Source organism: Nycticebus coucang, chromosome 12 (assembly GCF_027406575.1).
Source record: "Nycticebus coucang isolate mNycCou1 chromosome 12, mNycCou1.pri, whole genome shotgun sequence".
Classification (NCBI taxonomy): Eukaryota; Metazoa; Chordata; class Mammalia; order Primates; family Lorisidae; genus Nycticebus; species Nycticebus coucang.
The window spans coordinates 60,548,864-60,561,467 of NC_069791.1; the positions used below are offsets into that span (position 1 = coordinate 60,548,864).

At 51.1% G+C, this 12,604-nt stretch overlaps 1 protein-coding gene across 7 annotated transcripts in view; it reads left to right on the top strand.

Annotated features, from left to right (window-relative positions):
* The window catches only part of CACNA1C (calcium voltage-gated channel subunit alpha1 C), a 650,685-nt gene that overhangs the window by 593,933 nt on the left and 44,148 nt on the right, over window positions 1-12,604 (top strand). For 5 of the 7 annotated variants that reach the window (XM_053555459.1, XM_053555465.1, XM_053555462.1 and 2 more), the window contains 4 exons: window positions 3,483-3,515; window positions 6,542-6,670; window positions 8,706-8,771; window positions 10,399-10,490. In XM_053555459.1, the coding sequence (XP_053411434.1) occupies window positions 3,483-3,515; window positions 6,542-6,670; window positions 8,706-8,771; window positions 10,399-10,490 (320 nt within the window). The remainder of the gene's footprint in view (window positions 1-3,482; window positions 3,516-6,541; window positions 6,671-8,705; window positions 8,772-10,398; window positions 10,491-12,604) is intronic. The other 2 variants (XM_053555464.1, XM_053555463.1) reach the window with 1 other exon arrangement.

Below are 12,604 nucleotides of genomic sequence, written 5' to 3' on the forward strand. Positions count from 1 at the left end.
GGATTGTTCAGCTGAGCTCTAGTATGACTGCATTCCCCAGTTTTCATCCCTCAGCATCATAAATGTGGTCTGGAGATAGTACTCCAGTGGAAAGGAACGCTTAGCGAATCCATCCCAGAAACAAAGACGTCACCCCTTGAGCTGCTGTCTCTAATTTGACTTCAGCTTAACTCAGAAAATTAGTGTCCCAGGGAAGATCTCTTACTGTCCTCACTGCCAGTTCCACCAGCCCAAGGCGATCTGCATAATTATCGATCTTTTGAAGTTAGATGATCAGCTTTTCCTCTCTTACTGCCCTTGGCCCATTATCTGGAACCACTAACAAGGACTCTTTCTGAAAACACCCTCCCTCTGCCTCAGATATGGAATGAAAACCTCATTTCATTTATGTGAATTGCACAAACAAATTAATAGCCCCAGTATCATGAAACACTTGAAAATTACCAGATCATTAGAAAACAAAGTTGAAGGAACTGGCTACTCAAAAATTTATTCCATCCCTACCATTAGCAGAGACTCTGCAATATTAAAACCCAGCCAAAACATTCAGGTTAGATAAGCAGCTCTGTTGGTTCCCACAGAGGGAGAATTCAGGGTCTCAAAGGCTCGTGGGACATACACCTTCAGGGAATCTTACAGCCCCTTTCTTCCCTCAGGAAGACCACAGTTGGAAAAACTATACACTGACTCAAGGGAACTAGGGCCAAATCTGGGAAAAGGTCAGAGATCAATGGCCCAAGTATTCCAGGCTACCAATTAATTATGAATTTAGATCCAAAAGTAGAGCTGAGGCTAGGTAGTTTCTCAAGGTAGGTATTTAAAGAGAGTAAGAGATAACACAGACCTGTCTCTGGGCTAAAAGTGCTGAGCCTGTGACAACACAGAGGTGGAGCTGCACTTCCAGCTCAGCAGGGGTTCACATGCAGCTGGGAAGGGCACCAGAGACTCAGATGGCTCTGTGGGGTTATCAGATGTCATCTCTCAGCATCATAAATGTGGTCTGGAGATAGTACTCCAGTGGAAAGGAACGCTTAGTGAATCCATCCCAGAACTGTGGGATCATCAGGGGTCATCCCTCAAATGGCTCTGTGCATCTGTGGGATGCACAGCACCCGTGCATCATAGACCACGGGTGCTGTGAGGCAGGAGCTATGTCTGAGGCTTCTTCCGTTCTCTCCATGGGGAAATCACTCAGTGATAGCTTTATTGTTTTATTGCAAATGGTTTATTCATTTTTGAGACCATGGATTTGGTAAGCATAACTCCTCACATAAGAACAGGTTTGTTGTGTTAAAAGCAGCACTGCTGCCACAAGTCAAAAGTGCCTTTGAACAGCCTGGTTTAAGGCTCAAGAAAAAGTTAATCTGAGTCTCTAGATTCTCCAAAGTGAGGGTCTATGAGAACTGCCATGACCTGGGCCAGAGAACCCAGCACAGAGACCCCAGAGGGCCCTCATCCCCACACGGTCTCTCTACTGCCCTTAGAACTACTCCTGACTCCTCCTTGTCTGCTATCTGATAGACATGCCGCAGGAGCATTAAACTCACACATGTGATTAAAATAACGAAATACTATCCAGATTATTAGAACAGACCCAGACCTGGCACTGAATCTTGACATAAAGTAGGATTCACATGTGATATTGGATGGGAGGTATAACACGCTAAAAAGCAAAAAAAAAAAAAAAAAAAAAGACCATTAAGACAAATGTTTCAAAATCCTAAATGAGGGATTCTTAATGTTTAGGAAGTAAAATGAAATAAAAGTTTATTTTTCTAAATGGTGAGAGGTTAGTTCAGTTAGGCCAGGTAAACCCAGGTAGGTTCTCAGAACTGTCTCCATTTTGGTCCTATTCAAGATGAGGTCGACCCAGAAGACTTCGGAGCATTTCCCCAGAGTTCTTAGAAGTCCCAGCATCTGGGGTGGTTTTCGGGATGGATCCCACAGAAGAACAGTGGCCCAAACCTCCTGGGAACTCTGCCTAATGCCCTGGATTCTGCATGGTGCAGACCTTCTTCCCCGGCCACCCACCCACTGTGGACACCTGAAAAACACAGAGCTCTTTATCCATAACACGGGGGCCCAAGCCCTGGACCAGTCCGGGGGTGGGGGCAGGAGGATGCCAGAGGACATGCTGGGCAGCCGTCACATGCCCAGGAGAAGACGTTTCAGTGCTGTGACATCTCGTGTGTGTGTGTGTCTGTGTCTGTGTTCAGTCTCACCCCGATAGCCAGATCCTAGTGACCCAACACCCTCCACTTTCTGGTAAGCCTCATGAAGCAGAAACTGAGACTGAGATCTAGATCTAGAATGTTCTATAAATGACTAGAGAAGTGTCCCTTTCTCTTCCCTCGCCTCACCCTCTACCTTCCACGACTCCCAAAAAAGGACATCCCACCAACTATCTATGGGAAAAAAAGATAACAATTTGCTGAGAAATCTGTTGCCAAAGAAGTAGTTTTAGGCTACACTTGAATGTCTAGCTGTGCACATTTCCATCCTTCAAAAATTCCATTACATGTTTTCCTGGTTTGTACCTTAAAAACAGAAAGACAAGAGAAGCCATCTGAGAATGGAAGGTAAAAACTAAGTCATGCCTTTGTAGGGCACTCAAGATCAGGCAGGGGCTGAGCCCTCTGTGCTAGAACCCGGGGAGTCTGGGCGCCTTCCCCACACAGGCTCAGGTTCCCAGGGAGCGAGGGAGTCGGGGCTACTCACCCGAGACCTGTTTCTCAGCTCCTGGACCAAATCAGTTCAGCACTCAGCCCTACAGTAACAGCTCCTTGGGGTATTAATAATACCCTACATTGTCTGCAGAGCTTTAAAGCTTAGGAAACAATCTAACACTCAAGTATTCCAGGCCAGGGGCCAAGGTTCCCCACGCCCGTAACTAGTAGCTGGGCAAGACCACCTCCTGCCTGAGCCCCAGCATGAGAACCAGCCCTGTGCGGAGGGGTTGAGGCCTCCTCCTGAGGTCCTCAGTCTTCCCCTAACCCTGAAGGGCCGTCGCCCTTGGACTGCTTTGCTTGAATACGTGTGGGCAAGGACAGGCACTGGGGCCAGCAAGGCCTTTGTCCTCCAGTTGGCCCTGCCTGGGTGCGCTAAAGGGCATAAGTACAGGCCCTCAAAGGTTATCTCAGAGCACATGGTTAACTTAAAAAAAAAAGCCTCCATCCACAAATTCTCAAATCCCTTATCTGTTCATCTACAATGCACGCAAGTTGCTGACTTTGTGGCCGGGATGGTTGCAGGCAGGAAGATGCCTCCTATGGCTTCTTTTGTTAGACATGGGGCTCTGACGTGGAGCCCACACTCATGGGATGCCCCAGCACCTTCCAGGCCCACGCTTCTGTGTTTCTTTCACTTGTTTCCTTTTGCCCTCTCCTGCCACTGTGTTGCTCCTGTGTTAACGCAGACCTAGAATACCAGGCGTCTTCATTGGAGACTCACTACAGCTTATCTCTATCTGCCTTTCTTTAAAGCCAGCTGAACATACCCAATGCTCTCCCTCTATGGTAAGACCGACCCCCCCAACCACGCTCCTGGCTTCTGTGACCCCCCTTCAAGCACCCCACTCGCCCCGCCCTGACCTCCAGAGTCTTCCGGAGCCCACCTGGCTCTTGCTGCATGTGGCCCCCGTGTCTGTCGTGTGCCTTGCCTGCCTGTCATGTTCTTGTGTGTGAAGATGCTGTTTGTGCAATGATGTTCGTTTACCTCCCTGAGCTTCCCTGTGGGTGGTGATTCACTGCGATGTCAACTATCTAACGAGCCGCTGGGAGAGAACTGGACCCAAGGGCCATTTCCTGTTAGACACCCCAGGGACTCCACTGGCTAAAGCCTCTAACCTTAAACTGATGTGGGAAATTTTGAGAGGGTCCCCATGAAAGCTGTGGTAGAGGCCTCCAGGGAAAGGAGGGAAGAGAGAAGTGACCTGGCTAGGAGACACACAGGCAGGCCATGCTTCCTACTGCTCTACGTCTGTGCCCCCGACTCCCTGTGCTCCGAGCCTCCCACCATAAACAAGTTAAGCTGTGATCTAGTTACAGGGTGGTTGAATTTCCAGGACTCCAACCACGTTACTCCTCACATTTTTCTGAATTTCTGAAGTTTGTTAAAATTAGGCTATCACCACCTTTTTGAAGCAGGCTGGAAGCAGAAAAATAAGTTCAGTTGATTGGGCCACTCTTGGTGCAGGAGTCTATGATTCGCTTTGGCTTACGTGGTAAAGATGTCACTCAGTGTGACCTTGACATCTCCTTGGAGCAGCTTCCTCCAAAAGGCTGCTGCCACACATTTCAAACTGGGTTAAGTACAAGTTTTTAAATGGACCAGTGGACTGAGACGCTGGACCCCCAAATTCAGCAGGCTGAAGGCAGATTTGGGGGGGTGGTATTCCCCAAGGCAGCCCACCCCAGCCTGTCCAAAAGGCTGCCAAGGGAAAGGCCAGCCTGGGGGTGCTCTGCCCCGCATCACAGGCCCTGCCATGGGGATCTGCTTCTGCTGTGCACTGTCATTCTGTCATGAGAGGACGCTGGAGTGTCTGCATGGCGGTGTGTTTATCCTCCTCGAGCAGCATTAGGGAACAGCAGCATCTGCGGAGGGCTCTGCACAGCAGAGTGAAATTCAGACTGCATGCTGGGTTTTTGGTGTGTTGTTTTTTTTTTTTAACGCAACAGATCCAGATGCCGCTGTGGCACCAACTTCTCCAGTTCTTGGCACAGCTGAAGTTCCCCACTTAAGCTTGGTCTTTCTTTTTTTCTCCTTTCCCCGAACATGGTGGAACTGACAGCCGAATTATAAAACCCTAAGCCACCTCTACATACTCCTCTGGGGGAACACAACCTCCTTTTAAGGAGTGGAAATAGAATTTCAAGTAGCTGCACAGGTGATAGGGATACGGAGATCAAGGACATCAAGGACTTGAGAGCACAGGCAGGCAGGGCTGGAGGCAGGCAGGCTGCCGCCCACAGCTTGCTGCCCCACCTCGGGGTCCCCACGGAGCAGGCCCTCACACCACCAGTCTATGCCCTGCCTTGTGGGGGAAGCAAGGCAGCTCTGATTTTGAGCTATAAGGGATATGTTGACTCTTCTCCTATTTGAAGACCCAGAGAGACCTCCTGGTGTGGCTCCTGTGTGGAGCAGGCATGCAGACCTGGAAAGGCTACCTCCATACTTCAGCCTCCCGTGTGGGCCTCCCACCCTGCACAGGAGGAGATGAGTGCCCTCTGAAGCCCGTCAGGGGCAGTCGCAGCAGGCTATGGGGTTAGAGTGGGAGCCCTCAGGGCTTTGGTGTTAGTGAGGTTTCCAGGGGTGTAAACAAGGTGTGGATATTGCCAGGGAGGGTCTGACCTGGAATTAATTAAAATACAGTAAGAGGAGAAGTGAAGTGAGCAGTGGGAAGGATCCAGACAGCCCCAGTGGATGGGAACCGTAACAGGAAGCTGCAAGGGTCCATTCTCTCCCGGTGCCAACAGGGCCGGGTGAGCTGCACTAGCCCCAGGGACAGCGGCAGTGGCTCCCTGGCGGGTTAGTACCCACCAGGCGGTGTGGGTGAGAGGAGAGCCACAGAGGCAAGTGGTTCATGTTGTTCTCAGGTCTGGAGGCAAAGGGTGACAGGGCAGCCTGTCCTGCGCTCTGAGCCCTGGCCAGGCACATGCCCAAGCCCCAGTCAGCTTGCCCCGGCCTGCATTCCAGCCCCACCACCACCACCAGGGCTGCACTCAGGCTCAGGGAGACAGCCTGCCCTGAGCAGAGCCCCTGGGTCCTCACGCACCGGGTCCTGGACTTGTTTAGGACGGCCTCTTCTCCCTTCCCCTGCCCCGTGCCTCCACCCCTTTCCAGGGTCTTGTGCAGCCTGGAGGCGCCAGGGCAGGGGGCAGTAGGAACAATAGTGCCAAGGCAGGGGCTACAGACCAGCCCCCATCCCAGCACTGAGCAGCACCTTCCCCATCCCTCCCCGGAGTCCTTTAAGGACAGGGGCTGTGGGAAGTAGAAGGAGGTAATTTGAGATGTGCTGGAGTCCTGAGCAGCCAGGGGGCAAGATTCTTCCTGGGCAGAGCCCCCCACACACCAGAACCCCACATGGCACACACCTTGGGCCATGAGAGAGGCCACCCCCAGCCAGCGTCCTCACAGAGAGCCAGGTCTTACTCAGGATGCAGGACCCTCAGCAGGGGGAGGAGAGAGGCAGGGGCTGGGGCTCCAAGGGCAGCAATCTATGGGTCTAGAAGATTCCAAAGCATGTGGTAGTTCCTCATGGAATCTTCTATTGCTCATCCAAGGCATTAAGAATGAGGAATAGAGGGGATGAGAATAGGAAAAATAGGGCTTCGAGCAGCTCTGGGGCCTGGGCACACTTAGCTCAGTGGAGACCTCAGGGCTGCCGGCCCATCTGTGGGCCAGATGGGCAAGTCTAGTGCAGCGAGCCCCCACCCTGGCCTGCCACCCCACGGAGGGCTGTTTCTTGGAGCGGGCCGACCCCTTCTCACCCCACTCCTCTCTTGCGGTGCTAACCGCACCTCCTGTTGCCGATGGGTTCCAGAGCGCAGAGGAAAACTCCCGCATCTCCATCACCTTCTTCCGCCTCTTCCGGGTCATGCGCCTGGTGAAGCTGCTGAGCCGTGGAGAGGGTATCCGGACCCTGCTGTGGACCTTCATCAAGTCCTTCCAGGTAGCCCAAGGGGAAGAACCTCCATACCTCCCCCCAGCTGCCGCCTGAGCCCCGGGATGGCGCTGGGATGGGGAGGAGGGCGCTCCACTCTGGGGTGCCTGCTCTGTGCTCACCAGTCACAGCCATTCATGCAGCTGTGCTGCTTCCTCGTTTCTGAATGAGGGGATCAGACAGAATAAGCGGTTTTCACAGGCAGGCTCCTGGGGCCTCTGATTTCCCCAAGGTCAAGAGCTACAGGAAGGGCAAGAGGTGAGGGGAGGTAAAAGCGTCTGCCTTTCTCATTTTTCTGCAAGAATGGGCTGGACAAAGGGGTTTTGTGGTGAGGCACAAACTTGGAAACCACGGCCCTGGAAAATCGAGTTAACCACTATGGTCCCCTCTGATTTTCAGAATCTGGCTGCCACCTTTCTCCACATGGGCATTTCAGCAGCATCTGCTGATCACCCCATTTATGTCCTTAGCCCAATTCCGGGACCCTGGTGTCACTCCACCCCAAGAGAGAGGTCCCCTCCGATGGGCACGGGACTGCCTAGCTATGTGATTGATTTCTTTTCCCACCTGTAAAAAAGGAATAGTGCTCTCCCCTGGACAGCCCTGAGCAATGTTATGTAAGTTAGAAGTTAAAGAGAAGCAAAACTGTTAGGTCACTTGAATTCCTAGAAGATGAGTATAGAAACCCTAAATATGATCTCATGCTTCCCTGGCCTGGTGCAGCAGGCAGGCTTCTCTCCTCCTGGGGAGGTACGACTCTCAGACTTCCCAAGACCAGCGGGGAGAAGTGCCTTCTGTGTCCCCTGCCCGGGCCAGCTGGGCTCAGGCTGCGCCATGCAGTTGCGCTCTGCGGCAAGGGTGCTGGGCTACAGCTGCAGCCTGGGAACGGTGCTCTGCCGTCTGGCGCCTGCCCTGCTTGGAGCTCCATTCCGGAGGCACAGCCCTCCAGGGAGCCTCCTGCCTGGGACTCTCCCTGGACCAGCAGTCACAGGCCTGTCCTGGCTAGGCCTCCTAACAGCCTGTCCTCCTCCTCCGGAATACAGGCTGACTCCGTGCCCTCCTCAGCCCCGAGGGTTCTGAAGATTGAGAAACACAGGCACTAATCGATTTAGGACTGGGTGCGCCCTGGAGTGCCATACCCGCCCCCACCATGCTCTCCCAGCCCGCGACGTTCCCCGGTGAGCGCCGGGTGGGAGCGCCAGCCAGGCGGAAGGGGCGGCGTGTGGTCTCGTAGCGCCATCTAGCGGTGGCTAGTGACGCCGCCCCTCGGGAGCGGGCAGGGGACGCAGGGCTGGGCCTTGGCCTGGCGCTTCTTCCCGGAGAAGGGGCGGGAACTGTGGAGAATTTAAGCTGTCTGAGTTGCCTGGCAGATGGCATGTGGAGTGAATAAAATGTATAGAACCCAACACTGTGCAAGGTGTTGCACTAAGCACTTTGTAAGACCCAAATCATTTATGCTCCACAAATCCCCTGAGAATTACTATTACTCCCATTTTTCAAATGAGAAAACGGAGGCAGCCCAGAGCAATTACTATATCGCTATATGCCCTGTCTTCTACAAGCTAGCAAGTGGCTTAAGTAGAATTTGAGCCCATGATCTTTCTTTTAAGTGTTCTCTTATTAAATGTTTTAATCGGAATAACCATACTTACTGCTACAACTATGGGACAAGATTAATCTGTGTAAAGAAAGGGTGTGGCCTGCCTCTCCAGGGACCCACGTCAGCGGGGTGTCATCCTCCATGCACTCTCCTTGCGTGTACAGATCTGTGTGTGTAGCCCAGGTTTTGCATCTACTGCGTGTGTATAGGCCAAGTTTTGCTCCTGTGTGGCAGTTTTTGCTGAAGTGCTGTCACACTGTACCCCTGACTCTGAGCCAGCTTTTAAAGTCAAGCTAAAGTGAGAAGTCCGTGTCCATCTCAGACCACTCCCAGGTGCCCATTATTTCTGTGGGGCTTTCGGAAATGCTGCTGATGGCTACAGAGCCGGGGACATGGTGGCCTGTGTGCTGCAGCCTCACAGCAGCCTCATGCACTTCCTTCCAGGCCCTGCCCTACGTGGCCCTCCTGATCGTGATGCTGTTCTTCATCTACGCCGTGATCGGGATGCAGGTAGGAGGAGCTCTCCCAACAGCATTGCGTCTGGTTCCCACACTGTGTTCCCTGCCGCCCTCCTCTCTCCTTCTCCCTCTTGTTCCTCACTGTCCCTCTCCCTCCTCCTCCATCTTCTGAGGCCCCAAAGGTCACAGACATTAGAACATCCCCCAAAGGGAGATCCCATAGCTAGCAGGGAGGATGACCAAGCACAACCCAGAGGCCTTCCCTCCACAGGCCCCAGGAGAGACACAGCCATCTCAGGGAACAGCAGCCAGGCGTATGGACCAGCATCCTCTCTGTGTCCAGGCCAGCTGGGCCTGAGAATAATCCCCTTTTCCCGAGCCAGCTTGAAGAGTAAACAAACCAGAGTGAGAATGGTGGGGAATGAGAAAAGAAGACACACAGAAACAAAGCTCACACAAGAGATAAAAGTGATGGGGCCAGGAGGTCTGGCTCAGCTGATGGCTGCAACCAGGGCCTAACTATGTGAACAGCTTTATTTATATCCTGCCTAAACGAGGCTGCTATACTAACAATGTTGCAAATGAGCAGGGAAAGTTAGTGGGAATATTTTCATTTTACAAGGTTGAGGGGAAGTAATAGTACTTGGGGTAAAGATTAACGCCAGGGAGAGAAGGCTATGTGCTTTTAGGCAAAAGATATACAGAAGCTAGGCAACTTCTGGCAGAGGAAGCAAGGAGAAAGAACTATTGTTTTAGGAAGGGAGGAGAAACAGTTTGGGGGCCGTTCCTTGAACACACCTCCTGGGCTGTGGGGGTCTTGCCACCTCACAATCTGCACGCCACCATCCCCCAACCAGATTCACTCAGAAGAAACTAATGACTGAGAGGGAGGGAGTGAGGAAGAAGGGAAGAGGGTAGGAAGGAACGAACTCAGGAACAAATGAAAGCAGACTGTGCCCCATGGAGCATGCAGCAGTTTACTTGGACGCTCTGGGTGCCCATTGCACCTTCTCCTCCCCAGACCCAGAGCTCCCCAGCCTCTCCCCAGGGTCCCAGCTGAGTTTCCAAAGGCCACACTCAGCAGAGCCACGCTGGAGTGTATCTTGGTAGCTCCTTAAGCAAACCCCTACTTGCTCACTGAAGAAGACCCAAAGGTTCATAACAAAACCTTTTGAGGTTATAAGAGCTGCCCAAAGGGTAGCAGTTTCTAAGATAAGCATAGCTTTCAAAGGGCAGGGTAAAAAAAAGGAGACCTCTGATCTCCAGGATGAATTAAGTCTGCCCAAGCCCCAGATTGCTTGCTCTGTATCACTCCAAAGTGCAAGAACTAAATTTGGAAGAGTGCTGGGGCAGACAGAGCTGAAATGGCAAAGAAAAGAAGGCCAGTGCACCCATGTCCCTGCACTGAAGCAGGTCCAGGTCTCCACATCTGGCTGCTCTCGGCTCCAGCTCCCACGGACCCTTCCTAACAGCTGCAGACACTCATCCAGAGTGAGGATTGGGGTCAAGCTGGGCAGGGCGGCAGGCGCTGCCAGGTCACATTAGGAGACTCTGTTCAGCTTATAAGCCAGCAGGTCTTGGAGTCACCTGCAACCCATGAAGCACTGAATGATGGTGGGAAATTAGGACCCCCCCCTCTGTCCATGGGTCATTGAATACCTCTTCCTTCCCTCTGCTAGGTGTTTGGAAAAATTGCCCTGAATGACACCACAGAGATCAACCGGAACAACAACTTTCAGACCTTCCCCCAGGCTGTGCTCCTTCTGTTCAGGTGGGTCTCAAGGACACAGGTGCACACACACACCTGCATGGTGCCACCTGAGGGCCTGGCTCTGTCCAAGGGAGTGAGAAGGGAGAGAATGAGTGAGCTCTTGACCCTGACAGGGAGCCATTGTGACATTGTTATTTATGACAACTTTCCATGGAATAGTCCAGGAGACACTAACACATTGGCAACAACCCAAAGTCACATAACAAAAGCAGCCTGATTTGGAATCTGAACAGGCTCAAAGCCATGCTGACAACATGCTGACTTTATGACCTTGAGCAAGACATCTAACTTCTCTTGAGCCCCCCATGGGGTGTTGCCCTGTGGGTGCTTATGTCCACATGCCCTGAGCTTTATCCTCACTGAAGCCAGCCTCGAGTCTTCATACTTCTTGAAAGAGCACCAGCCTCGAGTGTGACTGGAGAGGAGGGTGTTTCTCATGCCTGCCCCTTAGTGAGCAGCTGCAGCCTGCTTCTCCTTTCTCATCTGACTAGCAGCAGCCCCTGTGTTCTGCCCCAGACTTCATCTTTCTCACTTTCTAGAGCCCTGGGCTCTGCATCTAGTCCAGGGCTGGTAGATGAAAACTACTTGCCTTATCCGTGGACCACATGACTTCTCAAGTTCTTTCTAGCTCGTATGGTCTATATATTATGGCATTAGGAGAAGCAGCAAGTCCTTTTCTATTCCCTGGGGTTTCCAGAGTGTCTGGGGACTCGTAGATAGCCCCACCTTCACTATGTTCTACCAAGCCCTTCCCCCATACCCAAGCCCAAGTATCAGTATTGCTCAAAATGTATCAAAACGGCAGCCTCCCTAAATATCAGCCAGACATCACCACTTTATTATACCTCGGATAATAAAGTATCAGAACACAGAACCATTGTAAATAGTTATTAACAACACTTAGGCCTGTGCCACATTTGAATATGGGAGTTGGACACAGACATCAGACTGAGCACATGGGTCTATCTCCCCTCCTTTCCTAAAGTCTAGGATGACAGAAGATATTTTTTAAAAGAATAAATACATAACAGTGCTAGGGGATAAAAGCATGGAGGAGTGCTATGGGTGAACCACAGATGCTGAGGGATTCCCAAATGGAAGACAAGAGTTAGGATTCCATTGACAAAGGAATGAGACCTGAGAAAATCACACCACCAAAAAGGATGAGTGAGGCCCATGAAGGATATGAGAGCAACCCAGGAGCTCTCTGAGCTCAGGGCCAAAAGATACAAGGCACAGGAGAGACCTGGAGCAGTAGCCAGGCTGGCTTCTCAGAGACTTGCACTTGGAGAACACTTGTGAATGAACGCTCACAAGCTGAAAGCAGCACTTGGCATCACGCCCCTAGGCTCTGAGGTCTGAGAGGCAGAGCAGGGCCCCTCGGGGAACTCACCCTCACAGAGAAGCTACCTGCTCAGCCACCTAGCAGCATGTCTTATTTTTCTTATGTTATCCCCAAAGAGACTCCCATGATAAGAACTTGATTCACCAAGATGTGAACCGTGTTCTTGATTACACAGAATAATTAATGATAATCCCAAGCACTGGGGGAAAACCAACATCAAGAATAAGTGGCAGCCCACTCAACTAACAGATGAATGAACACCTGAGGAGGGAAAGAATACATTTGAAAAAATACATAATTCCTACATTTAGGGAGATTGGAGAACATGACACATCTGTTAAATTAGAAGGAGGAGAAGGTGGATGAGTGGCAGCAATTATTAAGAAGAGATAAGTAAAACATGAACTTGGGGGGGAAATGCAACCATTGAAATATTTTTAAAAAGCAGATGGTAAGTATAGTAGAATGGACACAGCTAAAGAGTGAATTAATGATCTGGAAGATCATGCAGGTGATTCTCTCACTATGGAGCCAAAAGGATGAAGAGATAGAAGATAGGAAGTAGAACTTAGACTCTTCTGTGTAACAGAAATTCAAGACAAAAAGAATAGACAGAATGGAGAGAATGAAATAAAGGAATGATCAAATTAAATTTCAAGTGAAGATATGAGCCTTCAAATTGAAATGACCTCCTAAGTGCAGAATATGTTAATCAAAAAGACCCTTAACTAAATACATTGTGATGACTTTTTAGAATACCACGATTAAC